General features: G+C 33.2%; 1 protein-coding gene across 2 annotated transcripts in view; it reads left to right on the top strand.

Moving 5' to 3' along the window:
- Window positions 1–13273, top strand: part of LOC143075629 (transient receptor potential cation channel subfamily M member 8-like) — a 76115-nt gene that overhangs the window by 20834 nt on the left and 42008 nt on the right. For both annotated transcript variants that reach the window (XM_076251116.1, XM_076251117.1), the window contains exons 7-9: window positions 10045–10248; window positions 12155–12338; window positions 13011–13173. In XM_076251116.1, coding sequence (XP_076107231.1) covers window positions 10045–10248; window positions 12155–12338; window positions 13011–13173 — 551 coding nt within the window. The remainder of the gene's footprint in view (window positions 1–10044; window positions 10249–12154; window positions 12339–13010; window positions 13174–13273) is intronic.

Genomic DNA, 13273 nt, shown 5'->3' with positions numbered 1-13273 from the left:
TGCTACAAAATGTAGTAGCTATTTAAGTAAATCTATTTTTTTTCACAATATCCCTCCACATAAAACATTATTGATTAATAGTTTCTCATCATTCAGCATTGTGTGATCGTATAGTCCACTTTTTGGTCATTCAGCACAGAACATTGACATTATTGTGGTTTCAAAATCTTTTGGTATTTAAAAGAACTTCAAATCATTGACCGAGTGATGAAAATAATAACTGATCCAACTTTTGTCTTTGAATTTATTCTGGTCTTGTTTCTATGTTTTCTCCATTTATTTTAGATGATGAATTTCAATCCTTCTGAAAAAGAACCAATAAAATCAGAAGTTATGTATTATACAAAATTGTTTGCATACATGTAGCATAATATGATTTTCAATAAAAATAGCTATGCGGTATGGATTTTACTGATTGTTGTGTCATCAGTTGCGAAACTTCTAGATCCTTTGGTCTCTGATGGAGAGTTGTCAAATAAGCAATATACCACATCTTCCTATTCTAATACTATATAACAATCAATTAATTTATTCTTCTTTATAACATTTGGGTATTTTCCAAAGTTATATATATAATATATGAGTACGTCTGAGTCAGTGACAACTCTACAACAGATTTATCCATCGGATCACCAGCAATGATGGTGATACATGGCTGTGTACATTATGTATATACAACTTGTCTAAACATCAACCCAACAATGTAAGATATGTAAATTTGCTTTTGCAAATTTTGCGAAGCAAATTTACAGATCTTACATTGTTGGGTTGATGTTTAGACGAGTTGTATAATATATATATATGATATATATTACATGTATAAAGATCAATGGTAAAAATGAGTGTTTTGCAAATTTAAAGTGTCCAGTGTTTTACCATCTACTATGAGTCAATAATATTTGGTTCAGGGCAGCACACTATTAAAGAAACATGCAATTGGCTGCAAGTGTATTCTATCAAGTTTTTCCAATGCTAAATACAGTGCCTACTTACGATATCATCTCCGTCGAGTCAATGGTAAATCCCACTTATATCACTCCAATTATGAAAACCTCGTCAGCTCCTGTAGCTCTAACAGGCTTTCCATAACAGGAAGCTGACTCTACTGACCGATCCAGGAAAGGACAGAGGAAACAAAAAGAGTGTGGCAACAGCTCTTCTCCAGACTCCTTATTGGAGAGAGAATATATCTGATGGCAAGAAAATCTTGGTGCAAGGGACCGGAACTAAGCATAACCGTGGAATTGGCCGATCAATATAACCCCGGTTCTTCTGATCAAATAGTCATGGAAGATCAACAGTTCAATGGAAGTTCCCCTGATCAATATACACTCGGAAGATCTCCTGAGCAACACAAACGCAGTAGATCGCCAGATAGAAATACACTCAAGCTTAATGCCTATCGATCATCAATACTCCCACTTAGCTAGAGATCGTAAAGTCCCTAAAGAAAACAGTAAGCATCTTCACGAATAAACTCCAGAAATCACGGGTATTTCAGACAACGGTCACCTTCACCAGGATACGCAGCAAATCAAAGTGTAACCCATACAATGGAGTCTTTAAACAGCAAAAGGTCGGGTCAGTAGGCCAACGCACGATTACAAAGTCTATTGGCCATGAAACATCACCTCATCACAAAATCAAACAGGGGTCCACGGACTCGTCCGATATTGTCATCAGACGAACCATTTGAAAGAGCTTAAAAGTACGAGGTACTATACATGACCAGAATAGGAGCATGATTGTGGACACTGCTGCAATGATAACATTAGTAAATGAGAAATTAATTTGGGTTTGGGTTAACAGCTTGTTATTGGGAAGATTATAAAGAAAGACTTTCGACACTAATAGAGTAAACATAAAATGGGATGTTTGCAAAGAGCCATAAACAGATGATGTTATACTTACGCTAGATATTTAGGACACAATGAGCGCGGTGATAAACCTGAGTACTCCCACAATCACCATCAACAATAAAGGGATAAATGCGGCATTTGTTAACAGTGGAAACGAGATTTCAACTCAGCGAGTTTGCATAAAACGAACCATCACAGTTCCGCCAAACTCAAAAATGACTATTACCTTTAAAACTAATAAAAGTACTGACCAGTAGTGCATTTTAGGACTATGCTCGCTGAATAGTTGCGAATTGGTTTCACACGTAGTTGGAAAGGGAAAAAGTTGCCCCTTAACCATTTTGAATTATGTCAATCGTCTAATCAGCCTGAAGAAAGGTACACCTATTGATTACATAGAATAAATTCACGATGTAGTGTAAACGGCAGATGAAAACGCGATAAGTGACGCAAGTCGTGGCATTGAAGAGACACGAGACAAGGTGCCCTCGGCACTGTCTCAAAGTTCAGATAGGTTACCTACTATTCCACCACATTTAACCGACCTATATTAACGTTCAATCGACTCGTTTCAACCTATTTCACTCCAACCATTAAAACTGAAAGCGTTTAAAGAACAATTACAATAACATGTTACATATTGATTAACATTTTGAATTTCAGTTTTTGTATATACAGTCATATTTGCAAATGTACATGTCTATGTGTTATAGAAATAATCAAATTATTTTTTTTATATCTTAAAATTAATTGATAACAATTCAAGAACATAAAGTCCATTTTTAAAGAATCATTACTTTAATTTCCGAAATTATATAGAATACCTTGAGGACTATCTTGATATTTAAACCGTTTTTCCGACATCTTGAAAATGGTAGCCATATTGGATTTTTCAGAGTGGGTCCATAGCTGAAATCAAAGGGTATATAACCAAGAACTACTATGCAAAGTTTCATGATTTCCTCATCAAGTGAGCAATTCTGCTCTATATCTGCACCAATCGGCCGGACTATTAAATATGACTGGACAAAAGGTTTATTTTTTGTATTCAAAGTATGGTGGGCAAGTAAATTATTTATTAGCTTAAAAAAGATTGATCCGTGCAGTCCGATATGCGGTTTAAATAGAACAAAAGAATTCGACCTCTTGTGTTTAGAAGGTAGAAAAGTGTAACGAACTTTGTATACAGTTGTCAAGATGTCACAAAAGTTACTTTCCGTAAAGTCATTATATTTGCATTCACGTTGTTTAATTTTCATATTGTACAATTGTTCACAATGCAACTTGCAAGCAATCGTTTTTAAAACGACCATAAGTCAAGCTGTTACGTCATTTAGGGGGTCTCCTTATAAACTGCTACTTTTTTTTGCTCGACATAGAAAAAATCTGGAAAAAATTACAAAACTTGAAAAATGAATTGTCAATCGTTTAAGACCATTCCCAAAGTGGCACACCTAAATTTGACATTTGGACGCAACTTCAAAGCTGGATGTTATATGACGGGGTTTTGTTAATTAATTTACGCATCGAACACACCCGTCCTATATATGTAACATCACATGACTTTTAAGTGATTAAAACTATTTTTAAAAAATAATATTTGCATGCTCGACATGTTTTTTTTTTTAAACAATTACAATTACATCGACAGTCATAATTTTTGTATTATTTAAAAAAAGTTTTGTTACACATTTTGTTACACCTTAGTTATACAGTAACCCGGATTGGTTGACCATTGTGAAGTTGAGTTTTTTGGGTAGCATAGATTTATATCGTTGTATTCCTTTTGTTTGTGTTAACCAATTGTCGTTCGGAATTATTTTTTATACATCATTTATTGATCTTACAATTCTTGTAATGTAGTTTGCGTCTTATTTCTTGAGTGTCATATTTTGGCTATGTTTGTGTTCGATCATACAGTATAAGTCGGTATTTGCCCGCGAATGGATTTTTTTTTAATTTCTTGCGACTCTTTGCGTCTTATTTGCTGATCGTAGTTGGTTTTTTTGTTTTGTGTCATGTGGAGATATGGTGTTATTTTGTTTTTCTTTTCATGTGTTTGCATCTTAAATTTGGATTGCACTGAATTATTTCATGATTTCTTTTGTGCTATATTTTCGATACATTTTTAGTCTATCTTATAGCATCTTACAATTGTCCGACGACATAATGTGATACTTTTTTTGTTCGCCAATATTATTCATACGTTTCATACGTTTTGAATTTACTATTTATATCTTATTTTTTTCTTAATAATAGTTTATCTACAGTCGAAAATTTGCTAGACATTAAGAGTCTTAACTTATTTAACAGTTTAACATTAGACTCAATTTTATTATATAGCCGAAAATTTGCTAGACATTAAGAGTCTTAACTTATTTAACAGTTTAACATTAGACTCAATTTTATTGTAGTAATTTTCTTGAATAACCGTCCCACTGTTAGTTGTATGTTAGTTCTTCACAACTCAGAAACAGATTCAAGGATATCAAAGTTCCCTTATATGATTTTTTACCGTATATGGTAGCTCACTCTATTTGTCTCATACATGCTCACTATTACAAGTCACAGAGTCGGATTTAGGGGGCCCATTTTCAGAAAAAATTTGGTTGGTTATATAGGGAATCACTGAAGCGTGACGGAATCCCCCTCCCCCTTTTTAGGCAGTCAGTGGGCCCCCTCTTGTGAAAATTTTATTTGATCCGCCACTGAGTCAAGTACTATAGTATACAACGGTGTCTTCATATTTCATGTACAACACATGCGTATATATATTACTTGAGTGTGAAACATGCAACAATACTCTACCAAAGCAAGCCAGGAAACAATCCATCAACAAGGAAGTAAGTTAATCCTTGAACTTCAAAGGGGGTATGGTTTTCTTGTTTGAGCGCGAACATTTATTGTCCAATTCTCCATCAATCAATTTTTTTTCTTTCAAAACTTAACACTATAAGGTTTTAGAAGATCAGAATTCATAATATTTAGACGATATTTTTTTAATGAATCTTACCCCTCACTCTTTTTCACAATTTGAAGTTAAATTTGCGTTCCCGTATGTAAATAACTAGCACAAAGACTTTCATTATTTTTTATTTTTTTATTCATTTGAAGACTTCCATCTCACTGTTAAAACCAATATTCAGTGACCGATCCAGAATTTTACATTAGAGGGGGTGGGCGCTGACTGAGCTTAAGAGAGCTCGCTCCAGTCCTGCTTCAGTGAATCCCGTTTGTTTAAGCTAACAAATTTTTCCGACTAAAGCCCCAGCTCGAATCTGCCTATATGCTTGAAAACGTTGTTCTTATACAAACTTACCTCCATGTTATTGTCTCAAGTGTACAGTCTCTGCACCGAACACTTACAATCGGCCAAGCCGTTGATAAGACGGTGCTTAAAAGAGCAGGGGCTTGGGTTAAAAATGTACTAACTAGACAGTCTACAGTTTTGTGCAAGAGTTAGTCCTTTGTTTTTTTTAATAATAACACAGAACTATTATGATATTATGGAAAATATCGAGTTTGCTTGATATTGACAAATCAAAAACTCAAGTCACATGGTAATGTTCGGGATGCTTAAACCTTTGACATGTTCTGTAAGTTTGAAAAATGAATATACTAAAGACCTTTTGGGATGTTAACATTTACGGTTGACTGGCATATTTTATGTAGAATGTACAACCTGATTCATTTAAAAAAAATGATGATTCTAAAAAATAACGAAAACTGAGCATATGTATGCTCTTTTAACTGTTCTTGGACAGGGCTCAAATTTAAAAAAAAAGTTCAGATTATCAAATTCTTTGAAGAAGTTAATTAAGAAGAAAGGGAAACCAATGGCACTGCTATATCATCTCAGAAATTGTATAAATTATTACCATCAGTATTGCAAGGCTATATAAAGGATGCATTTACATCTCTTCTAGTATGGATACGTTTGGCATATTCTGTATATAAAAAAACAAGTTCCTTTTGTGGCATAACTTTATTCATATAGATTATTTCTCCTACATATCTTTATATTTTGCTTTCTTTAGTTCAAATTGAAATCTCAGATAAGCATCTGGTACTTTAAAACCTCTCCTCTCTGTTCCATGTCTCTGGTCGACATGTGTACTTCAGAATAATTCCTGACTGTCAGATGTATAGCAGAACTTTCACATAACTTCTTGATAAAACTGCTGTCTTACTCCCTTTTCAACACTGCAAACAAAAAATCGAACAGGCAATTAAAGAGGGGGTTGCAACCACATGTTCCCCGTACAAACGGATCGGAACTAAGAGCTCTTTCCCGGATCTGGCACTGGATTTATACATCAGATGCGTCACAAAATTTAAACATGTTATTAAATATACTAGAATATGAAATAAAGAAAAATATAAATAGGAAATGGTGAATTATCATTTATGTCTACGAAACCACAAGATCCTACTTAATTGGCCATGTTTTCAAATCATATCAAATGTTTTCATTGGTCTTCACTTGTTAGAAAAATGCACTTCACTTGTTAGAAAAATGTACTGAAGTTATTGTTAGCTAAATTATCAATGTTAGGTTATTGCATATTCTTCAGAACTGTATCTTGAACTAATGATGAATTGAAAAAGAGGGAATGGGTATACGTACTAAACATTTGTCTGTATTTTCAACATGTCTAAAAAACATGTGAGAAACACTAGTTTTAGAATACGAAATATTTCTCATTCTGTAAACAGATATTAGTTTTCTCGTTTTAATTGTTCTACATTGTCTTATCGTGGCCTTTTATAGCTGACTATTCGGTATGGGCTTTGCTCATTGTTGAAGGCCGTACGGTGACCTAGAGTTGTTAATGTCTGTGTCATTTTGGTATCTTGTTGACAGGTGTCTCATTGGCATACCAAATCTTATTTTTTTTACATTGTAGGATTGTTAAGGTATTTTGGTGTTTTACCCCCCCACACACCTTTTTGTAATATACACCACAAAAAACATTTAGTTAGGATAAAGAACTAATAATCAATAGCCCAATAATGTCAGGCTTGAGAGTTTCATATCATTTACATTCAACATGCTTATCAGATTTATTTTTACTATCGATGTTGAACCATTAATTTTTATCGGATTTTTTTTTAACTACCAATGTTGAACCGTTCGACATTGAAAGTAAACAAAAAATAGGTAAACAATGTTGAATGTAAATGATATGAACCTCCAGTCTTATATTAAAGGACAAAATATAAGACTTCTGAGGTTCATATCATTTACATTCAACGGTTTTATCGGATTTTTTTTTACTATGAACCGTTTAACATCAATAGTAAAAAAAAATCCGATATAAAAACGTTGAATATAAGTGATATGAACCTCCGAAGTCTTATGTAATAGCACTACGGTAAATAGAATAATTGAAATTCAGTTAATTGAGTGTGGGAGGCTATTTTAATCCACTTTATGAGTGTGTATTATATAATGTTACAATGTAACAAACCTATCAAACACACCGTGAAAAATAACATTATCTCCCCTGGAAATGCTTAACAACAAGACACAAAAAACTGCTACCTTTTTTTGCTCTATATCACATAATTATGAAAACACATTACATAGATAGGGAATACTGTGCTTGTGTTCACGTTTGAATGTGTAGGTGGCACACTCAGAACGATCGTCTCTAGATTTTGTTTTAAAATTCGTCCCGGCCTTTCCGGGTTCACGTAGCAACACGTTTCTTTTCTTCCCAGCTATTCCTGATTATGAATTAATCCAAAACATGCATTTATCCCAATGCAACAACTATTAAACAACACACCTATACCAATGGTGATCGTCTAATTCCTAGCTGATTCCTTTAATCGTACCTTTCTTGACGATACCCATCGTTGTAGCGTCTACCATTGGAGGTAGCGAAATTACATGATTGACAGAAGAGCGAAATAAACAAGGGGAACAATTTTATCGAACCGCATTCCGGACTGCGTGCTATAAATTAACTTGTAATTTTGATCAAGTAGGCCCTAGATCTCTAGCTTACGTTCTCACCTAGAGCAGATAAAAGTATTGCCGCAGAATTTTTTTATTAACTGTCTGGTAGGGGTTTTTGTAGGGTATACGACCTCAACTTTAGACCTACTTAAAAAAAAAAACTAAGCAGAACAACAGACATCAGCTACCAAGCTCCCCTTTACACATTGTTCGGACAGAAGTATTTCCGTAGACATTTGTTTATTAACTTTTATGTATGATGGAGTAGGGTGGGTAACTGAGGTCCACTTGAAAAAAAAATGTGGTGTGGTCTATGCCGAACAATTACCGGAAATCTATAGTAGTCTTTTTTTATAATGTGATATGTAAAATGTTGGTAAATAATGAAAGCATGCTTCTTAATTAATAGACATAGAAATAAAGAGAAACCGTATGATAACCAATAGCAATCTCCCAGAGACAAACTAACGTGCATTAAGGCAACTAGTATGATGGTCTGGATTCGGGGTTCTTAATTTCCGTATTCTTTGATATTTTATGCCATATTTCTTTATTCTTTATACTTTTTGACAATTATTCTCTTATCATTACATTTTAACACCATTATTCTAGCTATTTTATTTATTTCTTCGTCCATTGTCTCTATTATTTAAATTTTTTGTCCACTATTCTCAATTCCATAATCCCCCATCAACGACCTCTTGTTAATGTCACCTTATAGTCTTCACAAATAAGCAAAATTAATACCTTATAGGCTCCTAATTACAAACCAATTTAATATCCCAGTTTGAATTGTGAAATTGCGGAAATTTTGAAAATTTGATCAAGCAAAATACATTATCGTCCTCGTAGTTCGTAAAATACTGGCAGATGGATCTTGGTCATCAATTCTAATAAATTCTATTAAACTTAAAAGTAATAAAGTTCACGTACCCATATTGTTTAGATTGATAAAGACTTTTGCATCCGTCGACATTATCTTCGATTAAAGTAATATTGATCTGACAACCGCTGTACTTTAACGACCTTTAAATGAATGACAAATAACAACATTGTCATTTTTTGAATGAAAATTAAACTGTGTTGGAAGGATAACATAAATACACTTTCGTTTTTCGTTTTTTGTGTTTGTGAAATCAAAAATGAAAAATGAAAACACTTTCATTTTTCGATTTTAGTTTTTGAGAAATCAAAATTGAAAAATGAAAATACTTTTGTTTTTCGTTTTTTGTTTGTGAAATCAAAAACAAAAAACGAAAACATTTTGTTTTTCATTTTGGTTTTTAAGCAATCAAAAACGAAAAATGAAAACACTTTCGTTTTTCAATTTGGTTTTTATGAAATCAAAAACGAAAAATGAAAACACTTTCGTTTTTTGTTTTTTGTTTTTGATTTTTCAAAACGAAAAACGAATGGACGCAGATATACACGGACCGAAACTTTCCAGTCTGGTCTATTTAAAGTAAGTATAGTGGTCTGTTGTGTATTTAGCGTTAATGTATAGAATAACATAACTAATTCCAAAATTTGAAAGCAAAAGTTGTCCACTAAGTGACTAAAAAAACGTTTCAATTCAAGAATGTCATTATGTAGATAAAGGCAACAGTAGTATACCGCTGTTCAAACTCATAAATCCATGGACAAAAAACAAAATCGGGGTAACAAACTAAAATTGAGGGAAACGCATTAAATATAAGAGGAGAACAACGACACACCACTACAATGTAACACACACAGAAACGGACCAAGCATCAGATAAAATCCCACGAGATTAACAAATATAATATCAAAACCAAATACATGGATTTGGGATAGACAAGTACTGTGATACGTCTTATCGCAATATGAATTTACACTAAAAAATAAGAGAAAACAAACGACGCAACGTTAAAATGTAACACACACAGAAACGAACTATAATATTACAATGGCCATATTCCTGACTTGGTACTATCTAATAATAATATCTAATATTATAACATTGTCGTTTTGATTATTTTTTTGATATAGGAGAAAATTATATCATATATCGTAAATCTTTTTTCACTATTGTGCAACATAACGAATACCAACTTGACAATACCAATTGTTGATTGGTGTCAGGAGAGGTAAACTGCAGAATTAAATCCCTAGTGAGAAACCAATTATATTTGACAGTTATAAAGAAATCACGGTTTGTCATTATTACCAATGCAATAAATACTTTATGTTATTTTACAGGCTTCCCAAACAACAAATGCTTGGCTGATAACATCAGGATTCAATATGGGGGCAATGAAGGAAGTAGGATTAGCAGTGAGAGAAGGCCAGTCATTTGAATGGTATAAAGACAGATTTGCCCATGGTCTGCGTTGTATTGGAATAGCTCCATGGGGATATGTTAAAAACAGAAATTGTCTGACAGACCACACTATCAAAGTAGAGGTAAATTTACACAGTAGATTCGTGACTTTTCGTTTGATACCAATTTTCAATGATTGTGTTGGTTTATATGGTGGCCAGTTAAGTACATTTCGCGTTTTCGTGTTTTCACCTTTCATATTGTTTAGGGCAAAACGTGAAAACGCGGAAATGGCGATGTCGAAAACGCGGAAATGCAAGTCGGAATTTTTTCTTTCCAATTTCTCATTTTCGACTTAGTGTTATAGCGTTTTCACGTTTTTGTCTCGGAAGTAATCTACTTGTTGTAGTTGTTCCTTTTTGCATTATTCTGCAAGCAATGTTTCCTCATTATATATTTTGGAGTTACAAATTAAGTCTAGTGATAAAATAGTAAATGTGAATTGCCACCAGAAGAAAGAGTACTCATATTCTGTCTTTGAAATTTGGATTTAGCACTCGAGAAAATAAAGTGTTTTAGAACTATTTCAAATTTGCAAAGAATTATTTAGAAAATCAGAATTCAAAGAAATATAAAAACATTATTTAAGATTTTTGTTTACAACGTCCAAGTTAGGTAATAAAATTCACCAAGTGCAGAGCAAAAACGGAAACTGCTAAGTTCTATGCACTTTTCCTTCAGTATTTCCTTTGTTGCCATGATAAATGATAAATTTGTTTTCTTTACTGAACACTTTGTACTATTTGAGCAAAATAAAGGACTTATTACCCTTCACCTTTAAAAAAAGAATGTATGTACATGTACGCTGTAAGAATTGCGTGATTTTACATAAAAAAAAATTTCCTGATCACATGATTTCCTCGTAGTAACATACCATAACTAGTGTTAGGCCAATTATATGTGTAATGCAGTTGTATTATAATTGGCTCATATTGTTGTCTATCTGATGATTTAAGCCTTTTTCAACTGATTTTTATAGTTCGTTTTTATGTTGTACTGTTATACCACTGGCGTAGGTTAGGGGGAGGGTTGGGATTCCACTAACTTGTTTAACCCCGCCACATTATTTATGTATGTGACTGTCTCAAGTAAGGATCTTGTAATTCATTGGTTGTTGTTTGTTAATGTGTTACATATTTGTTTTTCGGTCATTTTTTTATATAAATTAGGCCGTTAGTTTTCTCTTTTCAATTGTTTTACATTGTCATTTCGGGGACTTTTATAGCTGACTATGCGGTATGGGCTTTGCTCATTGTTGGTGACCTATATTTGTTAATTTCTGTGTCATTTTGGTAATTTATAGAGGGTTGTTTCATTGGGAATCATACCACATCTTCTTTTGTATATCATCACTATTCCACGGACATTATTTTGATCAGCCCTTCAGTCATGGTTTAATGACACCGAAAAGAGGTGCAAAATATACCAGAGGGATATTCAAACTGATATATCGATAATAAAGTGACAACGCCATAGCCAAAAACGAGAAAGACAAACAGACAAACAATTGTACACAATAATAACATAGAAAAATAAAGACTAATCATTACGAAACCTGAGTACAGACTAACATGTGCAGTTTGAAAGTTGCAAAAGAGGGACGAAAGATACCAAAGGGACAGTCAAACTCATAAATCTTAAACAAACTGACAACGCCATGGCTAAAAATGAAAAAGACAAACAGAAAAACAATAGTACACATGACACAACATAGAAAACTAAAGAATTAACAACACGAACCCCACCTAAAACTAGGTTTGATCTCAGGTGCTCCGGAAGGGTAAGCAGATCCTGCTCCACATGTGGAACCCGTCGTGTTGCTAATGTGATTACAAATCCGGTAAGGGTTGTTATCCATTAGATATATAAAATTTAAAAAACGGATCAACAGAAGTTCTTTCTTAAAAGGGGAGTTCATCTAGCGGAATCATTGTCTTCGTATCTATTTAGGCCTTCTCTTGCATATGTGTTGTAAATTGTATGTTTCAGGGAAAGTTTGATAAAATAGCTGAATACTTAACCAGTAATGTGATAGAACATGCAAAACCAGTGCCGCTGAATTCAGATCATACACATTTCATCTTTGTTGATGATGGATACAGAAACTTGTACAGGGGTGTGGCTAAATTTAGAGCTAGATTTGAAAAGAAGCTGTCTGATCCAATAGAAAAAGGTAAGAGTAAATGTCTAATGTTTGGAATGTGAAGTTAAATATATAATAAAAAAACAGGGACATGTGATATAGTTGTCAATGAGAAAAAAATTAACTAAAACCTAGAATTGGAAACAAAACAGATCAATGTGTATTCTTCATCAATGAGCAATACTAATTCCGAACATTAAGCTATAAAGACCATGTTTAACTTGCAAATATTACAATCCAGCTTGTGTTTTAAAACAAAATTAGATTTATAAAAAAATAAATCCAAATAGCCAGTCATTTAATTTGAAACACTGCAATTATTTATAAATTAATTACCCTATACTTTTTGAAAGAGCAAAACACTATAAATTCAGTTAACAGTACACATACATGGTTTGTGATACTGTGGATTCACAAATATTCCTAGGATACCGATGTTCATGGCTAAAGATGAACCATAAATTTATAAGCTCATGGATGTAAAATTTTCTAAAGATTTGCAGACCGAAACAACACCACAAAATTGATAAAATGATTATGAATAGAAAACTTTTCATTATAAGACTTTATTCAACAAAACAATAAGTTTCAGAGACAAACAATGCGTTAATTGGTTTGTATTAGTACATTAACTCTTGAATATTTAATAAATCGGGGCACCAAAGTCCCGTATACGCATTCTTCTTTTTTTTCTTTTTACAGGTGGAGAGGGGATACCAGTTGTATTGATTGTAGTAGAAGGAGGTCGGGATGCTATAGAAGATGCGAAAACCTCTCTAGAACATAACATTCCTGTTATATTGTGTGAGGGTACTGGTCGAGCTGCTGACATACTAGTGTATGCTTACACTAATCCAGAGAGAGGGTAAATGAATCTCTCATTACACATGTTTTAATTTAAAATGCATCCTATTCTTGCTTCTAAACCTACTACATAAGTAATTAATTGTCATTTGATTATTTTG

The sequence above is a fragment of the Mytilus galloprovincialis genome, chromosome 5, assembly GCF_965363235.1.
Source record: "Mytilus galloprovincialis chromosome 5, xbMytGall1.hap1.1, whole genome shotgun sequence".
Lineage (NCBI taxonomy): Eukaryota > Metazoa > Mollusca > Bivalvia > Mytilida > Mytilidae > Mytilus > Mytilus galloprovincialis.
Note: the sequence above shows the minus strand (reverse complement) of the source record. Positions and strands in the feature narration are given on the sequence as shown.